General features: G+C 22.4%; 8 protein-coding genes across 8 annotated transcripts; 3 read left to right on the forward strand and 5 right to left on the reverse strand.

Moving 5' to 3' along the window:
- Window positions 1-264: 264 nt before the first annotated feature.
- PVVCY_0900400 (DNA-directed RNA polymerase III subunit RPC8, putative) lies at window positions 265-1,404 on the reverse strand (the record flags this gene model as incomplete). Its single annotated transcript, XM_008626382.2, has 6 exons — window positions 265-312; window positions 441-490; window positions 587-690; window positions 807-870; window positions 981-1,164; window positions 1,294-1,404. 6 exons carry the CDS (start codon window positions 1,402-1,404, stop codon window positions 265-267), a joined length of 561 nt encoding a protein of 186 aa, XP_008624604.1.
- A 1,518-nt stretch (window positions 1,405-2,922) lies between these two features.
- Window positions 2,923-5,096, forward strand: PVVCY_0900410 (metabolite/drug transporter, putative; the record flags this gene model as incomplete). The annotated part of the gene is made up of 9 exons (XM_008626383.2): window positions 2,923-3,334; window positions 3,548-3,880; window positions 3,968-4,081; window positions 4,198-4,267; window positions 4,353-4,415; window positions 4,519-4,595; window positions 4,694-4,753; window positions 4,866-4,916; window positions 5,023-5,096. The coding sequence occupies 9 exons, from the start codon at window positions 2,923-2,925 to the stop codon at window positions 5,094-5,096; spliced, it is 1,254 nt and encodes a 417-aa protein (XP_008624605.1).
- A 3,786-nt stretch (window positions 5,097-8,882) lies between these two features.
- Window positions 8,883-12,326, forward strand: PVVCY_0900420 (calcium/calmodulin-dependent protein kinase, putative; the record flags this gene model as incomplete). The annotated part of the gene is made up of 1 exon (XM_008626384.2): window positions 8,883-12,326. One exon carries the CDS (start codon window positions 8,883-8,885, stop codon window positions 12,324-12,326), a length of 3,444 nt encoding a protein of 1,147 aa, XP_008624606.2.
- Window positions 12,327-13,736: 1,410 nt separating this feature from the next.
- PVVCY_0900430 (histone H4, putative) lies at window positions 13,737-14,048 on the reverse strand (the record flags this gene model as incomplete). The annotated part of the gene is made up of 1 exon (XM_008626385.1): window positions 13,737-14,048. One exon carries the CDS (start codon window positions 14,046-14,048, stop codon window positions 13,737-13,739), a length of 312 nt encoding a protein of 103 aa, XP_008624607.1.
- A 3,071-nt stretch (window positions 14,049-17,119) lies between these two features.
- On the forward strand, window positions 17,120-17,476 carry PVVCY_0900440 (histone H2B, putative; the record flags this gene model as incomplete). The annotated part of the gene is made up of 1 exon (XM_008626386.1): window positions 17,120-17,476. One exon carries the CDS (start codon window positions 17,120-17,122, stop codon window positions 17,474-17,476), a length of 357 nt encoding a protein of 118 aa, XP_008624608.1.
- Window positions 17,477-19,173: 1,697 nt separating this feature from the next.
- On the reverse strand, window positions 19,174-19,984 carry PVVCY_0900450 (WD repeat-containing protein WRAP73, putative; the record flags this gene model as incomplete). The annotated part of the gene is made up of 4 exons (XM_037634307.1): window positions 19,174-19,331; window positions 19,471-19,579; window positions 19,729-19,772; window positions 19,927-19,984. 4 exons carry the CDS (start codon window positions 19,982-19,984, stop codon window positions 19,174-19,176), a joined length of 369 nt encoding a protein of 122 aa, XP_037490418.1.
- Window positions 19,985-20,124: 140 nt separating this feature from the next.
- Window positions 20,125-21,627, reverse strand: PVVCY_0900460 (WD repeat-containing protein WRAP73, putative; the record flags this gene model as incomplete). The annotated part of the gene is made up of 5 exons (XM_037634308.1): window positions 20,125-20,184; window positions 20,303-20,383; window positions 20,458-20,522; window positions 20,692-21,025; window positions 21,292-21,627. 5 exons carry the CDS (start codon window positions 21,625-21,627, stop codon window positions 20,125-20,127), a joined length of 876 nt encoding a protein of 291 aa, XP_037490419.1.
- Window positions 21,628-22,441: 814 nt separating this feature from the next.
- PVVCY_0900470 (conserved Plasmodium protein, unknown function) lies at window positions 22,442-24,835 on the reverse strand (the record flags this gene model as incomplete). Its single annotated transcript, XM_008626388.2, has 2 exons — window positions 22,442-22,517; window positions 22,683-24,835. The coding sequence occupies 2 exons, from the start codon at window positions 24,833-24,835 to the stop codon at window positions 22,442-22,444; spliced, it is 2,229 nt and encodes a 742-aa protein (XP_008624610.1).
- Between the last annotated feature and the right edge of the window lie 1,329 nt (window positions 24,836-26,164).

The following is a 26,164-nucleotide window of genomic DNA, read 5'->3' on the forward strand; positions in this document are numbered from 1 at the left end:
AATGCTATCATAATTCAGCTCTACTATTTGTCTTACCATTACATTATCTCTTATTATAATTTTCCATTTTATTTATCCTTATTTTACACACCAATATATAAAATACTTTTTATTTTGCTAAGTTTAAATGTTGTCATATATAAACGAAATTCACAGAAAAACTTGTCATCAAATTAATAATATTTAAAATAAAAAAAAAAGTATATATCATTAAATGTAAACAAAAAATTAAATGCCTATAAAGTTTGGCGATTAAAATAATGGCTAGTTCCACCATTTTACAAGCCCTAACCCATCTTGCTGCACACTCCCCTTAAAAAAAAATAAAAATAATGACAGAAAATAATGGTAGAAAATTATAGTAGAAAATTATGGCAAAAAATAATGACAGAAAATTATGGCAAAAAATTATGGCAAAAAATTCCTCCCTTTAAACTTACTGTTATTGACATGGACGGTACTGATTCATCCTCATTAACCTCGTTGGGGTCTAATATAATAAATTAAAAAATAAATAATATTTGGAAAACACATAGAAATATGGCAAAGAAAACATGTATGCTTTATAATGATCTTTCTTATATACCACTAAAATATGTTTCTAAAATTCTTATTCTTATTGGCTCATTTTTTGTATAAAAACATTTAATACCCTCGTATGTCCAATACCATTCATTTTTCTCATCATCACTGAAAATATTTTTAAAAAAATAAGATAAATAAAAATAATCTAATGCAACTGAAATATAAGAAATTTAAGCCCAAATTATAATTCCTTTATAATTAAAAAAAAATAGCTAGCTTACAATGCCTTCGGTTCCTTTAAATATGCTCTATTAACTCTTATATTTTCGAAAAAACCCAAACTAACTGTATAAATAAAAATATAAACAAAAACAGTTTCAATATAGTAATAAATGAATAAACTACATATTTATATTTGTCTTATTTTTCAAAAAAAATTAAAAAAAAAATGTAACCTATAATACCCTTGTGGTCTGAAGATTTTACATAGCCTTCTATAATTTCATTTTCATATGGGTGAAAAAAAACTAAACGAAAAATAACATTTAGTCTAATTGTTCCACACCCTTTTAATATTTCTTTATTTTTTATTTCCAATATATCATATAGCCCAACACACAATCCAGCATTTTGCACAACCTGTTAAAAAAAATTACACCAAAAATAATAAAATAAAAAATGACATACCCACCTATATAATAACACATATATATACGTGTGTATAATTTTTTTTTGTTGTTTCTGCAGTATGCAAACAAAATGTTATACCTTATCTACATATTTTGTTCTTAATAAAAATTCAATAATATTTTTTATCTCATCGTTATTAAAATGGGCTTCAATGCTTATAACGTCTTCCATACGAAAGAGAGAAAACATTCTGTATGGTCAGAAAAAAATATATATGCAAATATATACATGCGGCAAAGACGAATATATTTTCACTTTTTTAATTCATATCCTATTTATAAATGGTTATGTATGTAATATCCCTAACACATATGTATAATCGAGTTCTTACATCAAAGGAAAAGGACTACGAAGATGAAAAAAAAAACAACTATTCTACAAAAATAAGATTAATCTGAACATTTTAAAATTTTATCTTTTCGATTATTATCACATTATTTGGATTTTCACTCTTTAAACATCTATTTTATTATACATATGTCATTTTTTTTTAAATTCCTTTTTTTTATATTTATTTTAAACATAAAAATACATTTTCACATATTAAGGAATGCTTATATTATATCTTTAGAAATTTTTTTTTATTTGTTTCATGTGTTTTTTTCCCCCTAATTATTTCTATTGCATATAAAAATATATAGAGAGCGACGTATAATTTTATACCTACAGCGGCTGTTAACGATTCCACTGTGTTTGTTTCTCTTTTGTGCATATTTATATATAAAGAAAGTAATTATTTTATCAATCCTTTTCTATTTAATTTTGCTATTATTTTTATACATTTATTCATGATTTTTATACTTAATATTTTTTTTCTTTTAAAATTATTTTATATACTTTTAATAAAAGCTTGTTTTCAATTTTTAGAAAATATTATAAATTACATTCCCTTAAACAAAGTCATATATAAAATATAGCTAATGTATTTATCATAACTGGTATTGCTACTGCTACTATTTTGTTAATTATTATAAAAAAATTATTTTTTTTTTAATTTTAATTCCTTATACATATTTTATCCAAATTTTTTTTAATAATTTTTACTTATAAAAAGTAACAACAATATATTTGATTAATCCTAACTCCAAAAAATGATACGGTAATTATACTATAGTGCATAAACAAGAGAAAACATACTTGTTTTTTATCATTTTATATACCTATTCATATTTTATTAACAAAATGAAAATATATTACACTTATGTTTATCCCTTATTTATTATAAATATTGTATATTTACCCCTTACACATGTATCTACATACTTTAATATATACATACAACACCCTTTTTATTGCTATCAATGTTGTAATTACTATAGTTCTATTTGTTCTCCAATTCGAATGTCTCTTTAGCATTACACACATGTATTCATACTATATCCATACACACGTATATATATATATTCCCTTGTTATTGTCTTAAATTGTATTTCCCATTCTTTTTAGACTAACAGAAGTAAACGATTTGACATAATTTTTGAACAGCTGAAGAAAATTTTCTTTCTTTTTTATAAATTTGTTAATTTTTTGAAGACGTATTTAAACATACACGCGCAACATACAAAATAAGCAACCTTATTTTTAAATTAATATTATTTGTTCACGCTATTACTCTTTTTGATTTTTTTTAAAATAGAATAGCCTAGCTTTATTTTAACAAATCTTTTAATAAACACAAAAAAAATAAATATAAATAATGAGATAAAAATGAAAAAATGGATCGAGAACCAAAAATGGCACATAAATATTATATTGATGTTTATTCATCACTTTTTCGACCGGATTAATTATTCAATGAGAAATACCTTTTTGCATGACCACTATATATTTTTAAAATTTAAAAAAAATAAAATAATTGGTTTGTTATCAATAATTAATTCATCGGTATGTTTAGTTATGTCCCCTTTAGTTGGATATTATTGTGATAAGCATAAAAAAAACAGAATTAAAGTCTTACAATTTATATCTATATCATACCTACTAGTTAATATTATTCACTACATGTTTATCAGAACAAACAACTTAAATTTAATAATTCTTATAACTGCGATTTCAAAAACATTGCAAGAATCTTCTCATGTAATAACCGAGTCCATTTTTATAGAAAGCATAGAAAAGGGTAAAGACAATTACACACTATAAGATATTATTTTTGCACATTTTTACTTATTTTTTGCAAAATTTGCATGTACAGTCATATTTTTTACACAAATTTTGGTCATTCTACCCATTATCTAGTGTTTTATATTAACATGTTCATAAATTTTAAAATTTACATTAACAAATCATACAAATATGTAAATATTCATTTCATATTTTATTCCCTGTACAGGCAAAAAAAGTATAATTTTTACTTACCAAAAACTTATTAGCACAGTTGCAACAATGCTAGGACCATTTTTTTGTTTGATTTTATTTTATTGGTATAGCGATAAGTGGAATATTACAAATATTTTTATCATATTCCAATTTTCGATATTAACAATCCTTCCTCAAACAATTATAAGTTTTCTTTGGACTAATAATACTGTTAGCACATTACCAAAACAAGAAGAAATAAGTTTACTACCCAAGAAAAATGAAAAACCAAATTTATTGTGGTTGAAATCAAATCATGTCCCTTATATTGTTTTTGTATCACATATTATTACTTTAGCTGGGGCAGGTATTATTTTGCACTAAAAATATATCCATATTTGTGTGCATGAATATTCTTTTACATCCCCTTTTAATTTCTTTTTCTTCATTACAGGAATGACGTTTAAATATTTTTCATTATTTTTAAAATCCGAGTATAAAGTATCCCCTATTTTAATGTGTGTTCTCAATATTGTCATCCCCCTTCTCTTAACATTTTTTACTTATCGTAAGTTCAAACAAATTCATAATTTTTATATACACTACAAATATTATTTTATTTTATTTTCCTGATTAATATTTTTATTTGTCATATTCCTATATTATTTTTTTTCTCATTTTTAGTTGCCCAAAAATTGTCAAAATCATTAGGAAGAGCACAAGTTTCTCTATTTTTCACAACTATTGGTTTTATGTAAATATTTCAAAAAATTAAATAAAATAATATCATTATCTTATCAAATATATTATATACATCCATAAACTTTTATTTCAATTAGGCTGCTTTCTTCTCTTCTCTATATTCAAAATTATCAAGATGTTCTCAAAGTTCATGTTTTTAGGTAATTACACAAGTTATTTTATTTACCTTTTCAACCATATAATGGGATGTATATAATCAAGTTTAATTCACGATTATTATTAATGTCTTTTTTATTTTAATAGGAGCGTGTTTCAAAATTGTACTAATTCAATCGATAAAAGTATTCTCTACGATTTCATTGATACTAATAGACATACAGGTTTGTTTAATAAACAAATAGAGGATTCGAATTTTCATTAGTTTTATTCTATAATATACGCATGCATATTTTTACTTTTACTTTTCAACTTTTTTTAGGACGATGGATGGGTATACAAAGTTTATATTATTTAGTATGGTCGATTAGCGCATATTTCGGTAAAAAATATATATAACTAAATTTAAACAATATTGTATATTTACCATTTTGATAGTTTACTATTTTTATTTTGATTAAATATTTTATCAATCACACCATTTTAACTTTCAGGAGGTTGGCTATCCGATATATCCTCATACAGAAACACATTTAAAATAACGAGTAATAATTTTAATCTCAATTTTATGCTACTCTATAATTTATTAATCCAACACATTAAATGGTTTATCATCACATTATATATATTATTTTTTTTTTTACATTTCAGCATATTTCTATTTGTTATCACTAATAATATATTCCCCACTATTATGGCTTGTCCCTGTTAATGAAGTATCATAAAATAATCGAAAGAAATGAAACAAAGGCATCGCTCTCTTATTTGAAATAAATAACCAAATTTAAATACACTACAACCACAAAATTAAGATAAAACTTATTCCTTCAAAAAATGTGATATTATTTATTCATAAAATTTGTTTGCTAATATGAAGATTGTTGTACACTTTGATTTGTTTTCTACAATATACTAAACAAATATATCTTTTAAATATGCACACATATATATATACATATGCATGTGTGAACAGTTTTATTGTCATAATGAATATATATGATAATAGCTAAAGCATTCATATATTTAAATGTTCTCTTTTTTTAATTTCTCTATATTCACAAATAATTAACATTTAATGTCCATAATATTTAATACTATACACTTCGTATTTTTAATTTTAAATAGTTACATTTTTTTATCTTTTTTATTTCTTATTGTGTCTATTGGCTCTTTCATAATTTTATCCCTTGTTAATCCTTTTGTCATAATAATTATTAAATTTTTTAATGGCTAATTAATTTAATTTTTTTTTCACTCTTTTTATTGCATTATTTTTATATCTGAACAAGTTTAATTGTTTTGTTTTTTAAAAACAAAAATGATGATATAAAAAATGAAATGTTACAATTTGTCAAAAAAAAAGAAAATTGTATATTTTCTTCAAACCATATGCTCCTATTTCTACACCTATCTATCTTACAATACCATTATCTCTATATTCATAACCTTTAATTAATAAAAAAATATAATAAAAAATAATTAACCTCAATAAGAGTATACACCACCACACATTTTGTGTGTTGCATGAATTGCTTTATTCGAAAAATATTTATATTCATAAAATAAAGGAACAAAAGATATAAGGAATATGCTAAATATATTTTCATTTAATAGAATTTTCCCATTTAAAATTATTTTTTACACCAATATGGTATGGATACATACACACATAAAATATGTTCATTTATTGCAGTCTTATTAGATCACCATTATAATTACAATCATATATCTATGAATAAATAATACTATTATAAGAATGATTTTTTAAATATTTCCCTGTTTGTTTCTCTTTTAAATTTAATCCTTATAAAAATTATGAACAAGCAATATTTTTCGGGTGTCTATAGCCAAAAATATAGATATGTTCATATTTTTTTTGATCAAAATCGAAAAATATTAATTTATCGCTGTTTCTTTTTTTTTTTTTATGCAACATTTTGGTGATCATCATTTTTTCATTCCATATCTGGGAATACAATTTATGCTATATATAATAAAAATATAACCATATTTTTTTTATTAATTTTTCCTATCTTTTCGTTTTTTTTTAATTCTATTTTTCGTTAAATGGGAAATAAATCATTCTTACCCTTAAACTTATATATGACAGATTATAAAGTACCTGACTAGTCATATATTTTTAATATATTATGATAGCATTTTTTTTAAGTGCAAAATGGGGGAATGCTACCATACCCCTTGCACAAATAACTTTCGAAAAAAAAGTAGGATCAAAGTAACATTTTCAAAACATACTTTTGGAATTTTTGTTTCTTTTAAATTCAAAATAAATAATTCTCAGAATTTAAAAAAATATATATAAATAATAGTAATAAAATAATTTGTGAAAATAGGTGCAGCTAATTTTGTTTTACGTGTCTATATACACATATTTTTATTTCCTATTTTTTAGTACCACCACATAATTTAGTCACGTCTACAGAATAGATGCCAATTAAAAAAATATAACTTATGCATCAAAAATTAATACAAAACAATATGTTCATTTGTTTTTTTTTTCTAATTATAAGTATTTTATATGTACATGGTATTAACCCAATTATATGCATATGACTCTTTAGCACATAATATACATAATTCTTCCATGTGTGCAGTGATAAATATTCTATTTATAGTTTGCTTTATATATTTTTAAATTTATATTTCCCATTTTAATCTTTAATTTTTTTATAATTCATAAATATCTCCCCCTCCAAACACTTTCATACGACTATTTCAAAACCATGCATATTTACAATATCATTGCCACATTTATCATACTATATTTATGAATACTGATAATATATGTAACATGCACATAAAGATATATCATTTATATTAATTTTATTACTATTATTTATATCATATATTAATGTCTATTTTTTTTCTAAACACCTTATATATTTGTTTGAAAATATTTATTTGTTCCATACTATTTGAGCTTTATTTTATACATTTTTATCTACCATTCATTTCTATATTTTATATTATTTATATAGTATACTCATTATTGTATAAAAAATTTATAAATAAATATGCAGACTTAAAATATAGTTATGCAGGCTGAAAATGTAGTTATGCAGGCTGAAAGTATAGTTATGCATACTTGTAACAACCTTGCATAAACCTTTTGTTGTTTCCTCCCCATTTTGATCTCTCATGCAAATATACAATATTTAAAAGCATTTTTCATTATTTCATTTATTTTGTTAGCAAAACATGATTTGTCAACTAAAAATTGCATATCCTTGTATTGCCACGATATATGCATGCCATTCTATTCCTAAATCATTCGATTTTTTGCATAGCTATGTTTTATTACATATTTCATCATTTTTTGATTCTTAAGACAGTTCATAAATACATACATTTATTTTTATAAATTTTTTAATCAACAAAATTATACTCTTTAAGTGCTACCATGCTATGTCTATCCTTTCTAAAGTTTATTCACCCCCTTTGTCTATATTTCATTTTTTTATATTGTAATAATATAACCTATACATAACATTATTTTTTTCATTTTTTTCATAAATACATATGCATATTCATAACATTATTTAATTATATACTTGGGTAAAGCATAAAATATAGGGTTCGTTAGAATAATTTTTTTTTTTTAATATATAATAAACTTAAATATATTTTGATAGTCCTTTTTTTTAAAATATTGTTTTAATAATTTATATATCATATTTTAAGATATTCATAAATAATTAATTTTTAAATTTTATTACATTCTTTGACGAATACATATTTTTTTATACCCCAAGTATATTCATGAGCACCTCCATTGTTATGCTTCTTCTTTTTATATTTTAATATTTATCCATGATTTTTAAATATGTTTGTAAAAGTTTTACCCAAAAATGTAGACATATATATATATGCGTGTAAAAATTAGACAGGCTTTAAATCATACTTGCTAACTATAATATCATTTTCATATTATTCGTTTGAACAATTTACCTTTCCCTTTTAAATAACTTTCCTTTAATTTTTGTGCATATATATATATAGTCTTAATTCTTATTTTTTTAACTGAATATTTTGTCACTTGTTTTATTATTATTCATGCATAGGCTTTCAACTTATATCCTATACAAAAGACAAGTAGAAAAAAAATAGATCCACAAAAAGAAGCTTATCAAAAAAAGACTACATTAATATATACACGCATATCTGTTTTGTTAATTCTATACATCTTTAATTTTTTAGTAAAGTAAATAATTATAAGCTAATTTATAATGCCATTATCAAATATATCAAGACAAAACTTCTCAATGTTTGAAAATTTGACATATATACTTATCCATTCAAGATAGTATGATCACGTAATTGGCACAATCGTCTAACAGTTTGTTTTTCTATTATCCTTCCCTAAACTAATAACAAACTACTGCAATAATTTTGTAGTAACCAAATAGAGAAAAAGAAAAATATATATTTGTAAAAATTGTTTTGTAACATACACTATATTAGTGTATGGCATATAAATTTGGATATACAAAATGCTGAACAATATTGATACAAATGAAAATATAAATAAAAAAATTAAAAAATTAGATAACGAAAAAATAGAAGACTATTTTGTTATTAAAAATTTCTTACCAATATGTGAAGAATTCTTATTAAAACATTACAAGCACTTGTTTGAAGATTTTATAAACAAACAAGATGAAAACAAATGCAATAATAATATCACAACCCAAGTAAAGAAAGAGAATACACATCAACGTTTTAGACAAAATGATGAAAATTTTCAACCCAAACAATTTGAAAATATAAACATTGCTACACCATCAAAGAAAAGAAAAAAGTCTTACGAAACAGACACACAAGATGATACTACAAATAATACAAAAAAAAATAAATATAAAAAAAAAAGACAGAAATTTCATTCAAACAAATTTAATCTATATCAATATTATGCACAAATAAATAAAAAAAGTTTAAAAGAAATCGAATTACCATTTGATCGAGCTGTTTTACTAAATGCTATCGATAAACAAAATAATACTAAAAAAATTATAAAAATTATAAATAAAAAAAAAGCATTAAGTGCTTTTGGTGAAACATGGGGACATATGATAGAGTATATTCTATCAATAAACCAACATAAAAATTTAATGAAAATATATGATATATATGATGATGGTAAAAATTTCTATTTAATTATGGAAAAGTTAAGAGGCAAAGAATTGTTTACATTCTTAGTATATAAAAAACAAATTAAAGAAAATGTATGTAAATATATAATGTTACAAATATTAGAAGCTGTTAATTATTTACACTATCATAATATTATACATCGAGATATTAAACCAGAAAATCTTATGTTTCGAAATAAAAAAAGAAAAGATAAAAATTATGAATATAATTATGAGCTAGTACTAATAGATTATGACACTTGCCAGTTCATCAAACCGCAAACCTATTTCACTCTCCTCCCAAGTAATAATCAGCATTATAAAAATGGTACTCCCAAAAATGGGCATGCAAAAATTGAGCAAAAGACAAGCTCCATCAATCAAATTACCTACTTCTCCGAAACCAAAGGTACCACTCTTAAATCAGCTAAAATTGTTAGAAATAAAAATGAGATTGAACAGATTGACAAACATAATGAAACATCTTTCAAGTGGGGAATGTATAGAAAACGAAATCTAGAAATTAGTGAGAAAAAAAAAGAAACTGAAATAAAGACAGTACAACATAATGATAGTACAAATTGTATATCACCAAAAAAATCAAAGCATGTAAAACTGGTTGGAACATATGGATATATAGCTCCTGAAATTATAAAAGGATTAAATTATTCTATATCTTCAGATATATGGTCAATAGGAATTATATTGTATATACTAATCACAGGAGTTACACCCCTTCCTATGTGTCTTATGATTAATTATAGAAATACAAAAGAAATATTAATGAAAAAAGAAAAAAAAGGAATAAACTTTAATCTATTATCTTTTAATAATTATCCATTAGCTAAAGATTTATGTCAACAATTTTTACAATTCGATCCAACAAAAAGAATTAAAAATACAATCACTGCTTCCTACCATCCATGGCTAAGATTTTTTAATTTTTCAAAAAAAAATTATATAACTAACACATATAGACATAATAATTTATATAATGCATTATCATTTTATTCAAACAAAATTTATAAACCTAATAAATCCCCAATAAGTCATCATCAAAATAATTATCATACTATTTTAAAACCTTCTTTTTCCTCTAATAAAATTACATACTCTATATCTGAAATTATTCCTGAATCGATATTTACAAAAGAAAATAAAAATAATATCCAACTTAAATATACAATACCAATTCAGTACGAAGCAAATAATACTATATATCCAATTGTTTTTCACAACAATTTTAATTTATATCCTCAAAGTCAGTTTGAAGAATCAAATCATCTTATCATTCAACATAATTTAGATATCCTCAAGTCTTTAAAAAATACAAAAGAAATCACAGACCAATCTGCAAACCAAATATTATATAACAACAACAACAACAACGATGAAAATGCTTTTCAAAATTGCTACCCAAATCATGCTAATTTATTAATATGTAAAACTGGAATAGTCAAACAAGATACCATTCACTACAACTTAAATAATACTACACATGTTGCAAAAAAAGTGAAAAATAATCATATACATATGGCTTGGGAAAATGAACAAAATGTGCCATTACATGATATGCCTCTTAAAATTGAAAAGGACAATACTTATATAAATAAATCCAATTTAAAACATAATACAAATGGATATAAACATGTTATGCATTTATTTGAAAATATAATAGAAAATAAAAAAACAAATTTATATAAGTTTCCTTCCATAAACAATAGTACAATACCGTTTACATACACAGATTACCCAAACAATATATCCATACACCCACTTACAAACTCCCATGTAAATAATAATGAAATAAAATGTGAATGTCAACCATCTAACAATAATTATAATAAAAATATGAATGAGTGTAATATAAAAATATGTCAAGCTCAAAATGGAGCATCAAATTTTAAAGTCTCAAACCTAACAACTTCTCTACCATCCATTGAAAATAAAAATGATATAAAACAAAAAACAAACAAACTAAATATATCTGATCATACTGTCAATACATTGACCGACTGTCAAGTAATTAACAAATATAATGATATAATTAAAAATTCCCAAAATCAATCTAACATTTTGTATATACATGAAAATGTACAAAAAAATAAACCAAACCAACAATATATGCAAAATGGATGTACAAACATAAATATTCAAAACTACAATGACACACTTCCTACTATAGTGCCTTATAAAGTTCCAGATAATAATTATTGTCATATATTTTATTCCGCCATCCCTCAAAATAATAGTAACATATCTGATACCCCAAATGAAGAAGATCAAAACCAATATTGTCCAATACATAATTATAAAACTAATAAATGTTTTCATCTAGACAATACAATCATAAATAAATTTAATTATTCTCCGGTTTTTTATAACCACCCATATAAATATAATATAAATAATTTATTATATACCAATAATAAACATTTTCTTATGAATAAATTTAATAATTTTTACAAAAATGTAATAAACCATGACCCTATATATTTTGTAAATAATTTAAATACATCTAACCAGATAAATACTTATAACAATTCAATCATGAATAAAAATAATTCCATTTTTAATAACTTAGCAAACAATAAATCTTATGATTATTTTGTTTTACATAAAAATACAAACATATATCCAGACCAAGACTATACAAATAATAATTATTCTTCCATATATACACATAAGAAATTAAAAAAAAACAATAATACATATCCATCCTATATTATTAACAAACTAAATCCTAACCAACCTCAATCAAAAGAATTCAACTCATTGAATACCTCGAAATATGATACCCCTTAATAATGACAAAATATCAAACGGAAAATACACACATGTATACTTATAAACATTTTATTATTCTTTTTTCTTACAAAGAATGCTAAACCAGTCTTATAAAATATTTTTTTTTCTTTTCTATACTACTGATATATGAAAAGGAACTTATTTTTACACACACATTCATAAAAAATGAGTGTAATAATATTTTCCATATAATTTATGTGCATATATGTTACTCATAAAGTAAGAGTTATGGAATGGCATATCATTTATACCTACTATTTTTATTTTACATTCTTTCTTGTTTGCATTATATTTTCCTTTTAATAATTTGTTTTATCATATTTCACAATCTTATTTTTATAACATGGAGAAAAAACCCAAAATTTTCTCCGTTTTTTTTTTATTTAAAATCCTTTATCCATTCATTTTGTGTACATTTTTGTGTACATTTTTTGTACATCTTGTTTATCTTATTATGTATATACACTTCCCTATAATTAGGCATATTTTGAAAACATCCTCATATTTTTTCACTTGTTTAAACATTAACTATGTTTCAAATAAATATACCTTTTTTCACTTCCATATTACTTCCTACATTTTTAAAGACCACTAGCATGCATTCACCATTTTATATATCACCATTTCATAATACACACTTAATATGAAAAAAAAGAAAAAAATTTAATACCCATATTTTTCATTACCTCATAAATTACCACATAAATATCGGTTAAAAAATGATATACCTTTTTAAAAATACATAATATATTGCACACACACACACGTAAAGTAATATTTCACCGCCTCATTAAAAGTGAAAAAATACACTACTTCACTTTACCCTCCACACATATATGTAAAAATTAATTCCATTCACTAATGATACAAAAGTACCATTTAACCATTTTATAGTCTTTACCACCCCTCTTTCGAATGGCTATATATGCCAAATTTAAATTACATTTTCAACGCTAAAAAATTTATTATTTTAAGCCAAAAAGTTTGTATAAAAAAAAATGAATACTAACACATATAATAAAATATAGCACCACATAAAAAGATAATGGCTTCTAGTGAAGCCTAAAAAAAAAAATTATATTATTTCATAAAAAATGTAGAATATAACTTTATAATATAATGTGAATAAAAAACTAAAACAAAAAAAGAAAAATTATTTTTTCCCTTTTTTTTTTGCTTTTTTTCTTTTATTCCTTATCATTATATTCGCTTTATTTAAATTTAAGTATTTAATGATATAATGCTGTTTTATTATATCAATTTGTAATACCAATATAACATGTCTTTATTCAATATTATTAGGCATATATAAACATTAAAATAATGTTATATATACATAATATATATATTTTTTTTTCAATTCTTTCAATATGAATGGGATATTGGGGAAAATATTTTTTATTACATTTAACCACCGAAACCATATAAAGTTCTTCCTTGTCTTTTTAAGGAGTAAACAATGTCCATAGCAGTGACAGTTTTTCTTTTTGCGTGTTCGGTATACATGATAGAATCTTTAATGACATTTTCTAAGAAAACTTTCAATACTCCTCTAATTTCTTCATATATTAAACCAGAGATACGTTTAACACCACCTCTTCTTGCTAAACGTCTTATGGCTGGTTTTGTGATACCTTGAATGTTATCTCTTAAGATTTTTCTGTGTCTCTTTGCTCCTCCCTTTCCCAAACCTTTTCCTCCTTTTCCACGTCCTGACATTTTCGCTTAATATATAATATAATTAAAAGTTAAAATAAAAGGAATTTTTTAATTTAAAAAAAATATAATAATATTGAATAATAACACGAAAATTATTGTTATATTTTTTATTTTGGTATTTTATTTTAATTTTGTATACATATATATATTTTTTTTTTCAATTTTTTCGACAAATTATTTTTTTTGGAAAAAATAAATTTATTATTTTAATTTAATTTTTTCTTTTTTATTTTTATTTTCATTTCATTTTTTTTTTTTTTTTTTTTCATCAGAGTGCAAATAAATATTTTTTTAGTGGGTTATCCTTTTTTTTTTTTTTTTGATTGAGTTTTGAGTCGATTTTATTTTAAATGGCTTTATATATACATGTAGCAATTTATATTTATTACGTGTATCTTCGTGTATTTATATATGTACGTAATATCGTGAGTCTAATATATATATTGTTGCGTTTACATATTTTTTTTTAAAGGCACGGAAAAAAAAATATAATTTTTTTTCCTATTTCAAGGAAGCATATCAAATCAAAATGCAATTTACGATTTTTATTATAAACATTGCAAATCCAAGGACCCCCTAAATGTATATTGCCAAAAAAAAAATTATTTATAATACGTACATATATGGTGTGTTTTTTTTTAACCCGTATGCAATTATGCGAATTTATGCATTATCATCACTTTTTTCAAAATTCCGAAATAATTAAAAAAAAAATAATATCAGATATATATATATTTAATACTATTAATATCCGTTTTTTTTTTTTTGTAAAGTGAGGATAAAAACTAAAAAAATGATCATAACAACTTACACATTCTTCAAAACATTTATAAATACATCACCCATTTATTTACTAATCATATAATGCTATGTGCATAATGCAAATATTATTTAGCTATTCATAGCAATAATTATACTATTCATAATCACAATTAGTGTAATAAATTGCACACTTTACAATCGTAAATATGTATAAATATATATACCAATTTTTACTTTAATTATTTAATAATAGCACTATTTCCTCTTTTTCACTAACTTTTTTCCTAAAAAAATTATTCATCTATATATACCCACATGTCTTTTAACGTAGGTTTTATTGCATATTTATTGTAATATTATCAATTTTATTTACCCCATTTATTGTTCAAACAAAAATATGTAAAGGTCATACTCAAAAGAAATAACATAATAAACAGTTCTCTAAAACATTTACACACACATACACAAAACTTCTAAACTATTCGAAAATAAAATTACGAAACAATAATCAACCAATTCATTTTCCTATTATAGTAAAATTGTTATCATATATGTATATATACGGACATTATTTTATATTATAAGTTTTCCATAATATTATGTACAAATTATGGCTAGTCCCATTTTTTTTATTAACATTGGCTAGTTCTTAAAAAAAAACATACAATATGGCATTATGGCTATATTATATCTTATTTTTTTACAAAATAAATTCATTATCTATCAAAAAATAACTAATTAATTTGCACACATACAATGTGGTTCCTTTTCGAAAATTATAATAACCTTTTATAAGTTCTATACCCTTAGACATTTTCTTTTTTCTTAAAACTACTATTTTGTGCCATTCAAAATAGTGAAACAAATAAATGGAAAATAATCCATATACTTTGAATTCTAATTACTTCGTCTTTTTTAAAGACCATAGGAATAATACATTATATTTGGAACTAAAGCATTTTCATTCAACCTTGGAATATTTAAAACGATTTTTTATATAAGTAGTTTTTTGACAAAACGAACAAGAAAAATTTATATCATACTATCTAATTACCATTTTCATTAATAAACCTAAGTCTAATTGTCGAAATTTCAAATGTGTGTGTGTACTTTTTAAGAATACAAAGTGAAATATACATATTTACCACTTATCCAAAAAATAATCATAATTGCGGAAATTAATATGTAAACAAAAAAATCGAACTAATGATAAAGTATAAGTATACACTTTTCACCGTTCTAAAATTCTTATAATTAAATATTCACTAAAACATTACATAATAATAATTCCATAATTGCCAAAGATTTTTAACTATATATACTAAGGTAATATTGGTATACACATTTTTTTTTATCACATATTAATTGTTCACTGTCAAATCAATCCTTTTTAACGATCACACACACATCGTAAAAGTTTAATGCAACCATCTTACTTATTTTTAAAAATAATAAATACCGACATTCCCGAAAAATACGTAAAAATGTCAATGATATTTTTCAATATGCAACAGAAATTATTTATCAATGTGTAAAATGTATATCTGAATTTATTGACTCATATAAAAACAAAAAAATGATATAAAAAATAAAATAAATACGTATCGAGGTTGAGTTTGAAAGGGTATTTGCAATATATAGTGTGAATTTTTTTTGTCACGCTATATTCATTTGAACAAAAAACTCATTGCTAAAATAAATAATGAAAAATATAACGCATACGTATATACACGCAATATTATCATTGATATTTTTCTCGTCCATAATAAATTTCACCATATAATTACATGCACACAAAAAAAATGGATATTGCATAAAATAATTCAGAAATATTTATTTGGCAATATTGCATTCACAGTTTTTAATTGTATTATCAAAAAAAAAAAAAATATATATAGCGAAAATATGCAGCGACCAATTTTTTTTTCTGCATGTGCATACAAAAATATCGTTAAAAAAAAAAAAAAAAAAAAGAGCATAATAATATTCACGTATTTTCTATGTGTACATAATAAAATGAATTAAAAATCCGTATTTTTTTTTTTTTTTTTTGCAAACATTATGCACATAATATATAATATTAATGCATTGCAAAAAAAAAAAAAACAAAAAAAATATAAAATAAATAAAATATATTTTTAAAATAAAATATAATATTTTAAGGATTTTTATATTACAGAAATATATTATATTTTTTTTTTTAATAAGTAATTTCTTTACGTAAAATTTTTATTCACTTTTTTTATTTCTTTATCACATATTTTTCTTTTTTTTACAAATAACTCTTTATCTCATTAAATTATATCAAAATGGTATCCAAAAAGCCAGCTAAAGAAAAAAAAGCAACCAATGGTGCTGCTGATGGAAAGAAAAAAAGAAAAAAGTCCAGATATGACAGCTATGGACTTTACATATTTAAAGTTTTGAAACAAGTCCACCCAGACACTGGTATTTCAAGAAAATCCATGAACATCATGAACTCCTTCCTTGTTGATACCTTCGAAAAAATCGCAACTGAAGCTTCAAGATTATGTAAATACACCAAAAGAGATACCTTATCATCCCGTGAAATCCAAACTGCTATAAGATTAGTATTACCAGGAGAATTAGCAAAACACGCTGTATCTGAAGGAACCAAAGCTGTTACAAAATTTACCTCCAAATAAATTTTGTAAAACAGATTTACATAACCATAATATATAGGAAAAAACACACACACATAAAATGACGCGGAAAATACCTGAACGTGTTAATGTTTTACATTAACATGTACATGTATAACAAAAAGAATTATATTAAAAGAGAAAAAAAAGTGAAATTACATTACAAAGAAATGAAAGATTAGTAATATTTTTTCACATTGAAGAAAATGTTTAAAAAAATAAGAAAATAATAATAAATTTAAAAGAAATAACAATATTATTTATCATATTTATATGGTGATAATATATATTTTTTTTATTTTTATAATCTTATTTTCTTTCATTTTTTTATTCATATAAGGTAAATCACTTTATATATCAGCATATCAATAATATATGTATTGCGAATTGTTATTTAATAAAGAACTATAAAAATGCTATAAATATATATAAAAAGAAAAAATCAACCACACATATACCAAAATACAATAAATATATTTATATAATATCTATATTATGCGCCAATGTTTATATGACAAGAATTACAAAAATATACAATTATTTTAGTGTTTAATAAAAAAATTCAAATGTTTTGTTTTATATATTTTAAAACATTAAAAAAAAAATATATGTTAAAGAAAATTAAATGTATTCTTATATACATTTAACTATTACATGTTCATTTACTTTGCTTATATATACATATTTGTATATATAGCTATAATGATATTTTAATAGTGTTTTTTTGAAGGCTTCACTAGAAGCCATTATATATTTTCCTATTCAGTGTGTACAATTTTTTTTAATACTATTAAACTTTATCATACTATTAAATTTTTTATAAATAATGTTTAAGAAATATAAAGTTCTCTCACTTTGTAAATGATCATTTAAAAAATCAATAAGCCTTTTTGGCTATTTTATAATGGGTAATGTTCATTTTATTATTAACAGGACAGGATTTTTTTTTACCATTTTGTTCTCATTTTAGCATGTTCACTTGGTTTATTTAACAAAATTAAAAGATTTTTATAAAATCGGGTTAATGAATTGGATTGTTTCATCATCGTATTAAAAGTTGAAAATAAATGAAAATCGTTTTATTTTCATAAAAAATGGAATTATATTTTGATCTAAACATTATAAGTATATGCATTTTTTATGTAATATTTCATTAAAGTGTTAAAAATTAGCATATTATGTTTTCCCATATTTTGGGGTTTTTGATTTATGCCAACGTTTTTACCTTCATGAAGACTTTCTTTTATTGTGAAATAAAACAAATTTAGTCTGAGAGAAAGACCGGCAAATTATGATCAAAAGCCCTTGTGTCAACAATTAATGAGCATTAAAACTGCGGAGTAATATGACGGATGCCATTATTTTATATGCACACACACATTATTATACCCTCTTTATTTTTCACTTTTTATGAATACCTGACTTTTTGCTAAAAGGGCAGTACCATGAAAACTCATTTGAGCATCCTTACATATAAACCCTATCAATAATATACACAAAAAAATTGAAATAAAGAAAGAAATCATATTTTATTTTTTAAACACTATATTTTTTTTGTATACCCTTCGGCATTTGGATAACTGTACTTTCATTAGGCATCCATACAAATAAGTAAGGTGTATTTGTTGTAATTAAAAGCCTACAAAATTATTAACAACATTATTATGTTAATAAAAAAAAGTAAAAACTACATATATATACTATCCAGTTTCACCAAATAAATAAATAATTTGTTTTAACCTTGGTTTGTATAATATACTGTCCCATCGTATGTTCATTATTTTTTTTTGCTGTTGTAATATAACTATACAAGAAAAGTTTTCAGCATAATAAACCCTTACAACATTATTGTGACTTTCTGAAAAGGCATATAATTTTTATCTCTTTATTGTTGTATTTATAATTTTATTATAACGAAGGCAAGTCCATAATTATAAGTCATAATTATAAGCCACAATTATATGATCATATTTGTGTTTAGCTAGTTTAGTCATTACCACTTACAATGGCTATATAATTTCCACATATGCTGACACACAAAAAGGTTATCCCTATTTTTGTCGTCCTATCAGTCTTTATATTTTTTGTACTATCATTTATTTTTGTCTATGAAAAAGTATAAATAAAATTAATTCAACCTTAATCTTAGATATACACCAATTCTTATCCAGTTTTATATACTAACAAAACTACCATATATTTATTTTATACTAATGAGATAAATTCAATAAAATAAGCCAACTTTTTCATCTTACGGTTTCACTCTTTAATTTATATTTTCCGTGTATTCCTTCGGATACTATTTTTTATGGTTACATTAGGATTAAAAAAAAGAAATTAAAAAAATGGTATATTTATCAAGTATATAAATAAATTTTATTTTTATTTATCTTTATTTATTTTTATTTTTGCTTAATGCTTCCTCCATTTTGTCCATTTTTTATTGGCCATACTGTTGGTGTAAAAAGAAAAACTGTCTTCCCCTTCCTTATCATAATTTCCGCTATTCATACAAAAAAATTATATTTATACAAATCTTATTATCAGTTTAGCTACTAAAATGTAACTACATAATTTTAAATCGATAAATATTTCTATATGTAGTTTGACACGGAATATATTTTTATTTTTTAAAAAATCCATAAATTTAATCACCTTGATAATACAAAATTTGGCATATTTTTTTTAGAGATATTTTCTTTATATATTTTCTGTAAATGTGTGTAAAATAGGAAAAACATATTTTGTATTTATTTTTAGTCTAACCATTTCAATAGATATTATAGGAATGTATATTAGTTTGGCTAGCTCACAAACAAATTGTCATACCAGCTTTTCATCCATGGTAATTGTTTCCTCTAATAATAAAATTTTTATTTCTTTTAAATTTTCGAGACTTAAGGCTTTGACCTAAAAAGGGAGATAACCTTACATTTTACTACTTTACATTTATTGCTTTATATTTTTTCCCCCTTTTGTCTTACTTCATCATTTTCCATCCCAAGTAACAGAACATTTCTATGCCTATTTTCTAATAACACATTTACACCTATTTTTTTTAAACAACCAAAATATCATGATATTATTTTCATTCCGTAAAAATTGTGCAGTAAAATAAGTATGGATGAGCCCCATAATAAAGCCATAATCATTTACATATCCATACACCAAAAATGAATAAATATATGTACATATATATGGTTTATATTTTTTTTTACATGGTAATTGGGATAAATAGCTATAGACATATAATAACTCCCCATCTATTTTATACATATGGACTAATTTATATTTTTTACTATGAGTTATAATATTATTCATTTTTGTAAAAAAAACACAATTAGGCTCGTAATTGATACACTGTATAGTGTTTATAAATGTACAATTGGGAAGTGATATCAAACAAATTTTATTCTTCTTATTATTTTCAGTTATACATGCAAATATAGTTTCATCGTCATTTAAACAATATCTTTTTTTTTTCAATTTTGCATCTTTAATATTTAGTAAGCACATTTCTTCCTCATGTGTATCATATATGCTTATATATTTCTGTACATAAAAAATTTTATCATTTACATTATTTTTATTTCATATTATAAATATATTAACATTAGTATAGACTTACATTTATTTGTGTATAACAGAAAAATGGTTCAATACAAATAAGACTACCAAATACCACTGTACAAGACATACAAAACTATTAAACCATAATTATCAGATCTTTTAAAAATGCGAAGAAAATTATTTTTCGAAAAATCACACACATACATAGTATTATATGAACATGCATATATTATTTTTTTTTTTATTACTTGTTCATATTTTAAAACACATAAATAGCTATATTTGTTAATAAAAAAAGAATGTGTGTACTTTTGGAAATGATCTTCAATTTTATAAATAATATCATCATCATAAAATGAGTAGACAAGAACACATCCTTTATTTTTCATTAAAACTAAAAAATGAACATTATCACTTGAGAGCTCTATATAATCGATTTTGTAACTAGTTACATAAATTTTGCTTATATTCAAATTTTCAATTTCCATTAAAAATATTTTATTATCAACAACATATAATAAGAAAAGCCCATTTTTTGAAAACAAACACCAATTGCAATATTCAACTTTAACTAATTTCATCATTATAAAATTGAACTAACAAATAACACTAAACATTATATCAATTACAATAAATATATTATAGCTGTTTTCGTAATATAAATATTTTTTTTTGTCCCTTTTTTATATTAACATGTTCAGATTGTTTTGTACAATACCTTGTTTAATATATAATTATATTTCGCATTTGTATAATTTTTTTTTCGATTTTATCATATTTTAAATATTTCATTACTAATGTAATCAAGTATAATTTAAAAACATTTTTCTAATAAAAGTATCTCAAAGAAAAAAAAAATAATAATGCTTATATATGAGAGCATACATAAACAAACATATACATATATATATTATGCACATAATGTGAGGATATTGTTGTGGATAAATGACAGAAAAATGAAAAAAATCGAAAGACGGAATATATATATCCATAAATAAACAATGACATAATATAAATAAAAGAAAAAATATTATAAAATTTCCCCATTTTCATGTATAAATAATTAATACTAAAAAATAATGTTTCATTGCCTTTATTTATTTTCTTTCTTATAAAATACTGAAATTGCACAAATCATAAATATGCAAGACACGAGCATTACATATACTTGCTATTCTATTTCTTTACATATTCAAGCATATGTATGTTTATACTTATAAAGTTCAAAAGAAAAAAATATTATTGATATTATATATGTGCAATTTGGCTAGCATCCATCTTATTTATATATTACAAGGATATGCTTGGATTGTTCTCTCCAAAGAATGTAAAAAAAATATTTTTGAATTATGGTCTTCCTTGACAAAATACTAAAAAAAGAGGATAGAGTGAAAAAATTTATTCACCTACTGTAGATGGGCAACTATTTTTCGAATTGGAAAAAAACTCATGCTCCATATGTATTTTGGGGTGTCTAAAAGGGAAAAAAAAAAAAAAAAAAAAAAATTAATTAGAAAGTAATGAATTAAATATAGAGGATGAAACGGATTAATTAGTAAAAAATGAATTAAATATAGAGGATGAATTAATATATTCCTAAAAATACATGCACGCATTTCATATCTTTTGATGATCTTACTTGGGGAAAAAGTATCTGTATACGTAGGATAGCATACCAATTATAATTAAAAGAATTGCAATCATAATCAATAAATCATTAATACCGCTTATTTTTATATCTAAAATAGTTTCTCCAGTAGAGAGGATATAATTTTTATTTCTTACGATGTGATAAGTACGCTGAATAAAATTTATATTTTCAGTAAACGATACTAAAAGAACATTTTCGTGATCGTTAAAATGTTTTAAGTATGAACATCCTACAGTTTCTTTGTTTTTTCTTTTTATATTATAAAATTGTGTAAACAAACTTTCATATTGTTTAATTTTAATATTATAACAATTTATATTTCCAAAATATCCTTCATTTGGATTGTCTATTGAATCTATAACTTTTCTTACATATACATAATTTCTAATATCACCATAAAGTGCGTCATTGTCAATTTGTATTGCCCAGACTTTATTTCGAGTACTAACATATACAGCTCTAGCATCTCTATTTTGGGCAGTTGACAAATATATATTGTTTTCATAATCATCATCTTTATCTTCATTAGGTATAGTAGAAATGAGTGTACATTGGACAACACTAGACACTAGACAACGATATACATTTAATATTTTATCACTATCTTTATTTGATATATAATAAAAATTTATATGATTAATAATACTACTAAAAATTACAAAATCTATTACATGATCTAATTTAAAAAATGAATATAGTTTGTAATTTTTCAAAATAACTAAGTAGTTAATACTATCATAATAATAAGCTGTATAATTATTTATAGAACTTATATATCTTATTTTATTTTTTTTTAATTTATCCATAATATTTTCTTTAGATACTTTTATTTGATAAACATTCTCTAAGTTTCCATAACAATTATAAAGTTCTCCTTCACTAATTAATATACGATTACAATTTGCATCATTTTCTTTTAATAAACTTTCATTAGTGTGTTTCCAAATTAAAAAATTATTATGATTCTGTTCTTTAAATCCGCTGTTTTCTTTTATAAATTTATTTTGATTATCTATTTCTTCATCAGTTAAATCATTAATATTTCTTCCTATCAAGTTTTGATTCATTGGATTATTGCCACCTAAATTTCCACCTAAATTTCCACCTAAATTTCCACCTAAATTTCCACCTAAATTTCCACCTAAATTGCCACCTAAATTGCCTCCTAAATTGCCCATATTAAACATATCTGATATATTAGGTATACCAAATTTATTTTTTTTTTCATTTGCATCTTTTCCATTTTCCATACCCATACTTAGTAATAATGAATTTTTTAAATTACAACTTATTGTTTTCATAAATATGTAATATGAAATATTTTTTATATCTACATTAATACGTAAAGTATTTTTTAAATGATTTGTAATAGTTTCAAGTAAAGCATAATTACTTTTATTTATATATTTATTTCCTAATACTAATAGGTTATTAAATTCAGTATTTTTTATAAAACTCATTTTAATTTCATTATTTTGATGCATTGATGGATAACATAATAATTTATGAGGTAAAAATTTATCACTTTCAATTTCACATATAGCACTTCTCTCAACAGGACTGTTAGTATGATCATTATCTTCATCGTCTGTATCATCATCATCTTGATATTCATCGTCAACGGAATCAGAATTTTGATCATCATCTTCCATTGATGATCCATCTCCCCAATCGGGTAATGCTTTTACAGTAAATTGCTCATATTTTATATTTTTTTTAGAATTACTACTTTTACTTCTCATCAAAATATTAAGACCTGTTTCACTATAAAATATATCAGGGATTTTACATACTATTCCCTTTTTGCTATTTTTTAAAATAACTAAATCACCTCCATCATATTTAAAATCAAATTTTATATTACTGGGAGGACGGAATCGAAAGTAACTTATAATATTTGTATAACTTTTGTAAAAATATATTTCATTATCAATATCTATATTCCCTATTTCAGATGATGATATTTCAGGGATAGTATAATTTTTATCTATATATATATATTGAAATGCCTCATCATTGTTTACTGTTGTATTATTATCAAAAACAACAGTAGCTATTTTATTGCTTTCCCCATTTGAATATATAATATTAGGTAAAAATATTGCAATTAATGAACTTATATTTATTAATTTTTTCATCATTAGTTTTATTTTATTTTTAAATTATAAAACCATTGATTTAATTCCATATATTTTTAATAAAACTATGTGTGCAAGTCCATTCAATATTATAATTGCTCATATTAATTTTTTTTTTTATAAATAATCTGAAAATCTGTATTATTCAAAAATTAAAGAAACGGAAAAAAATTATTATACATATACATATATGTATCCTCTTGATTTCACTTTGCAAATGCTCGTTTTTTTTTTTATATCATCAATATTAAGCTTTTCAGACTTAATTAAAAATTAAAGTAGCCATATATATATATAATTATAATTATATGTCCTTAAAATGGAAAACTAAAAATATCGCAATAATCAAAATGTAAAGTATGTATTTTCTTTGCTTTCTTCAGTTCTTTAAAATGTAATACTTATAAACTTTCAATAATCTTATTAAATAATTATGTAAATACCAAATGCTTGATCAATTAAAAAGGTATAAATCAAAAAAAAAAAAAATATATTTTCCTTAATTTTGTAAAGTAATATGGAAAAAATCGAGTATTTACTATATATACATAATGTATAATATATATAATTAATTATAAGATTAAAAATAAAGCATTATTATAATATACTATTTTATACTTTATGTATTCCGATTTTTTAATTTTATTATTTTTTTTTTTTTTTTTTTTTTTTGCGCTTTCCCATTTAAGCCTTAAAAATTTTATGCATATGTGGACTAGCCAATGAGTTGCGTAAATACATAAAATAAAATAATTTACTTTTTTAATTTATTATTATTTTGGAAAATAAAATATTATATATTTTTAACTTATACTAAATTTATATTATTATTTTATATAAGTAATATAACATTATGCATAATAATCAATATTGATTATTCTATCTAAATATATGATAAATATGGGTAACTGTTTTTTTTATTATGCATATACCAATTATTTGTTACTATGCTAACATAATAATAAACATAATTTCCATTTTTAAATAAAAAGAAAATTAGGAAATAAGAGACATACCCTCTTATTATATTACTATGAGAGATTATAAAATATTTTTATCACTCAATAAAATATGCATAAATAAATTGGCTTATGAATTTTACTCAATATGCACACACATAATAAATAATATATTTACCCCTTAATCCTTTTTTTATAATATTTAAGGAAATATCATATTTTAAAATATTGGAAATAGGAAATATAATTTTTATAATACGATATAAATATAAAATTTATAATAGTTACAGCGCATTAAGTTTTTTTTTACATATATAATTTATGTATATTTTTATTTTTTTTAATCCATGCCTATTCTCTCTTTTACAAGATA

Source organism: Plasmodium vinckei (genome assembly GCF_900681995.1).
Source record: "Plasmodium vinckei vinckei genome assembly, chromosome: PVVCY_09".
In the NCBI taxonomy this organism is placed as follows: Eukaryota; Apicomplexa; class Aconoidasida; order Haemosporida; family Plasmodiidae; genus Plasmodium; species Plasmodium vinckei.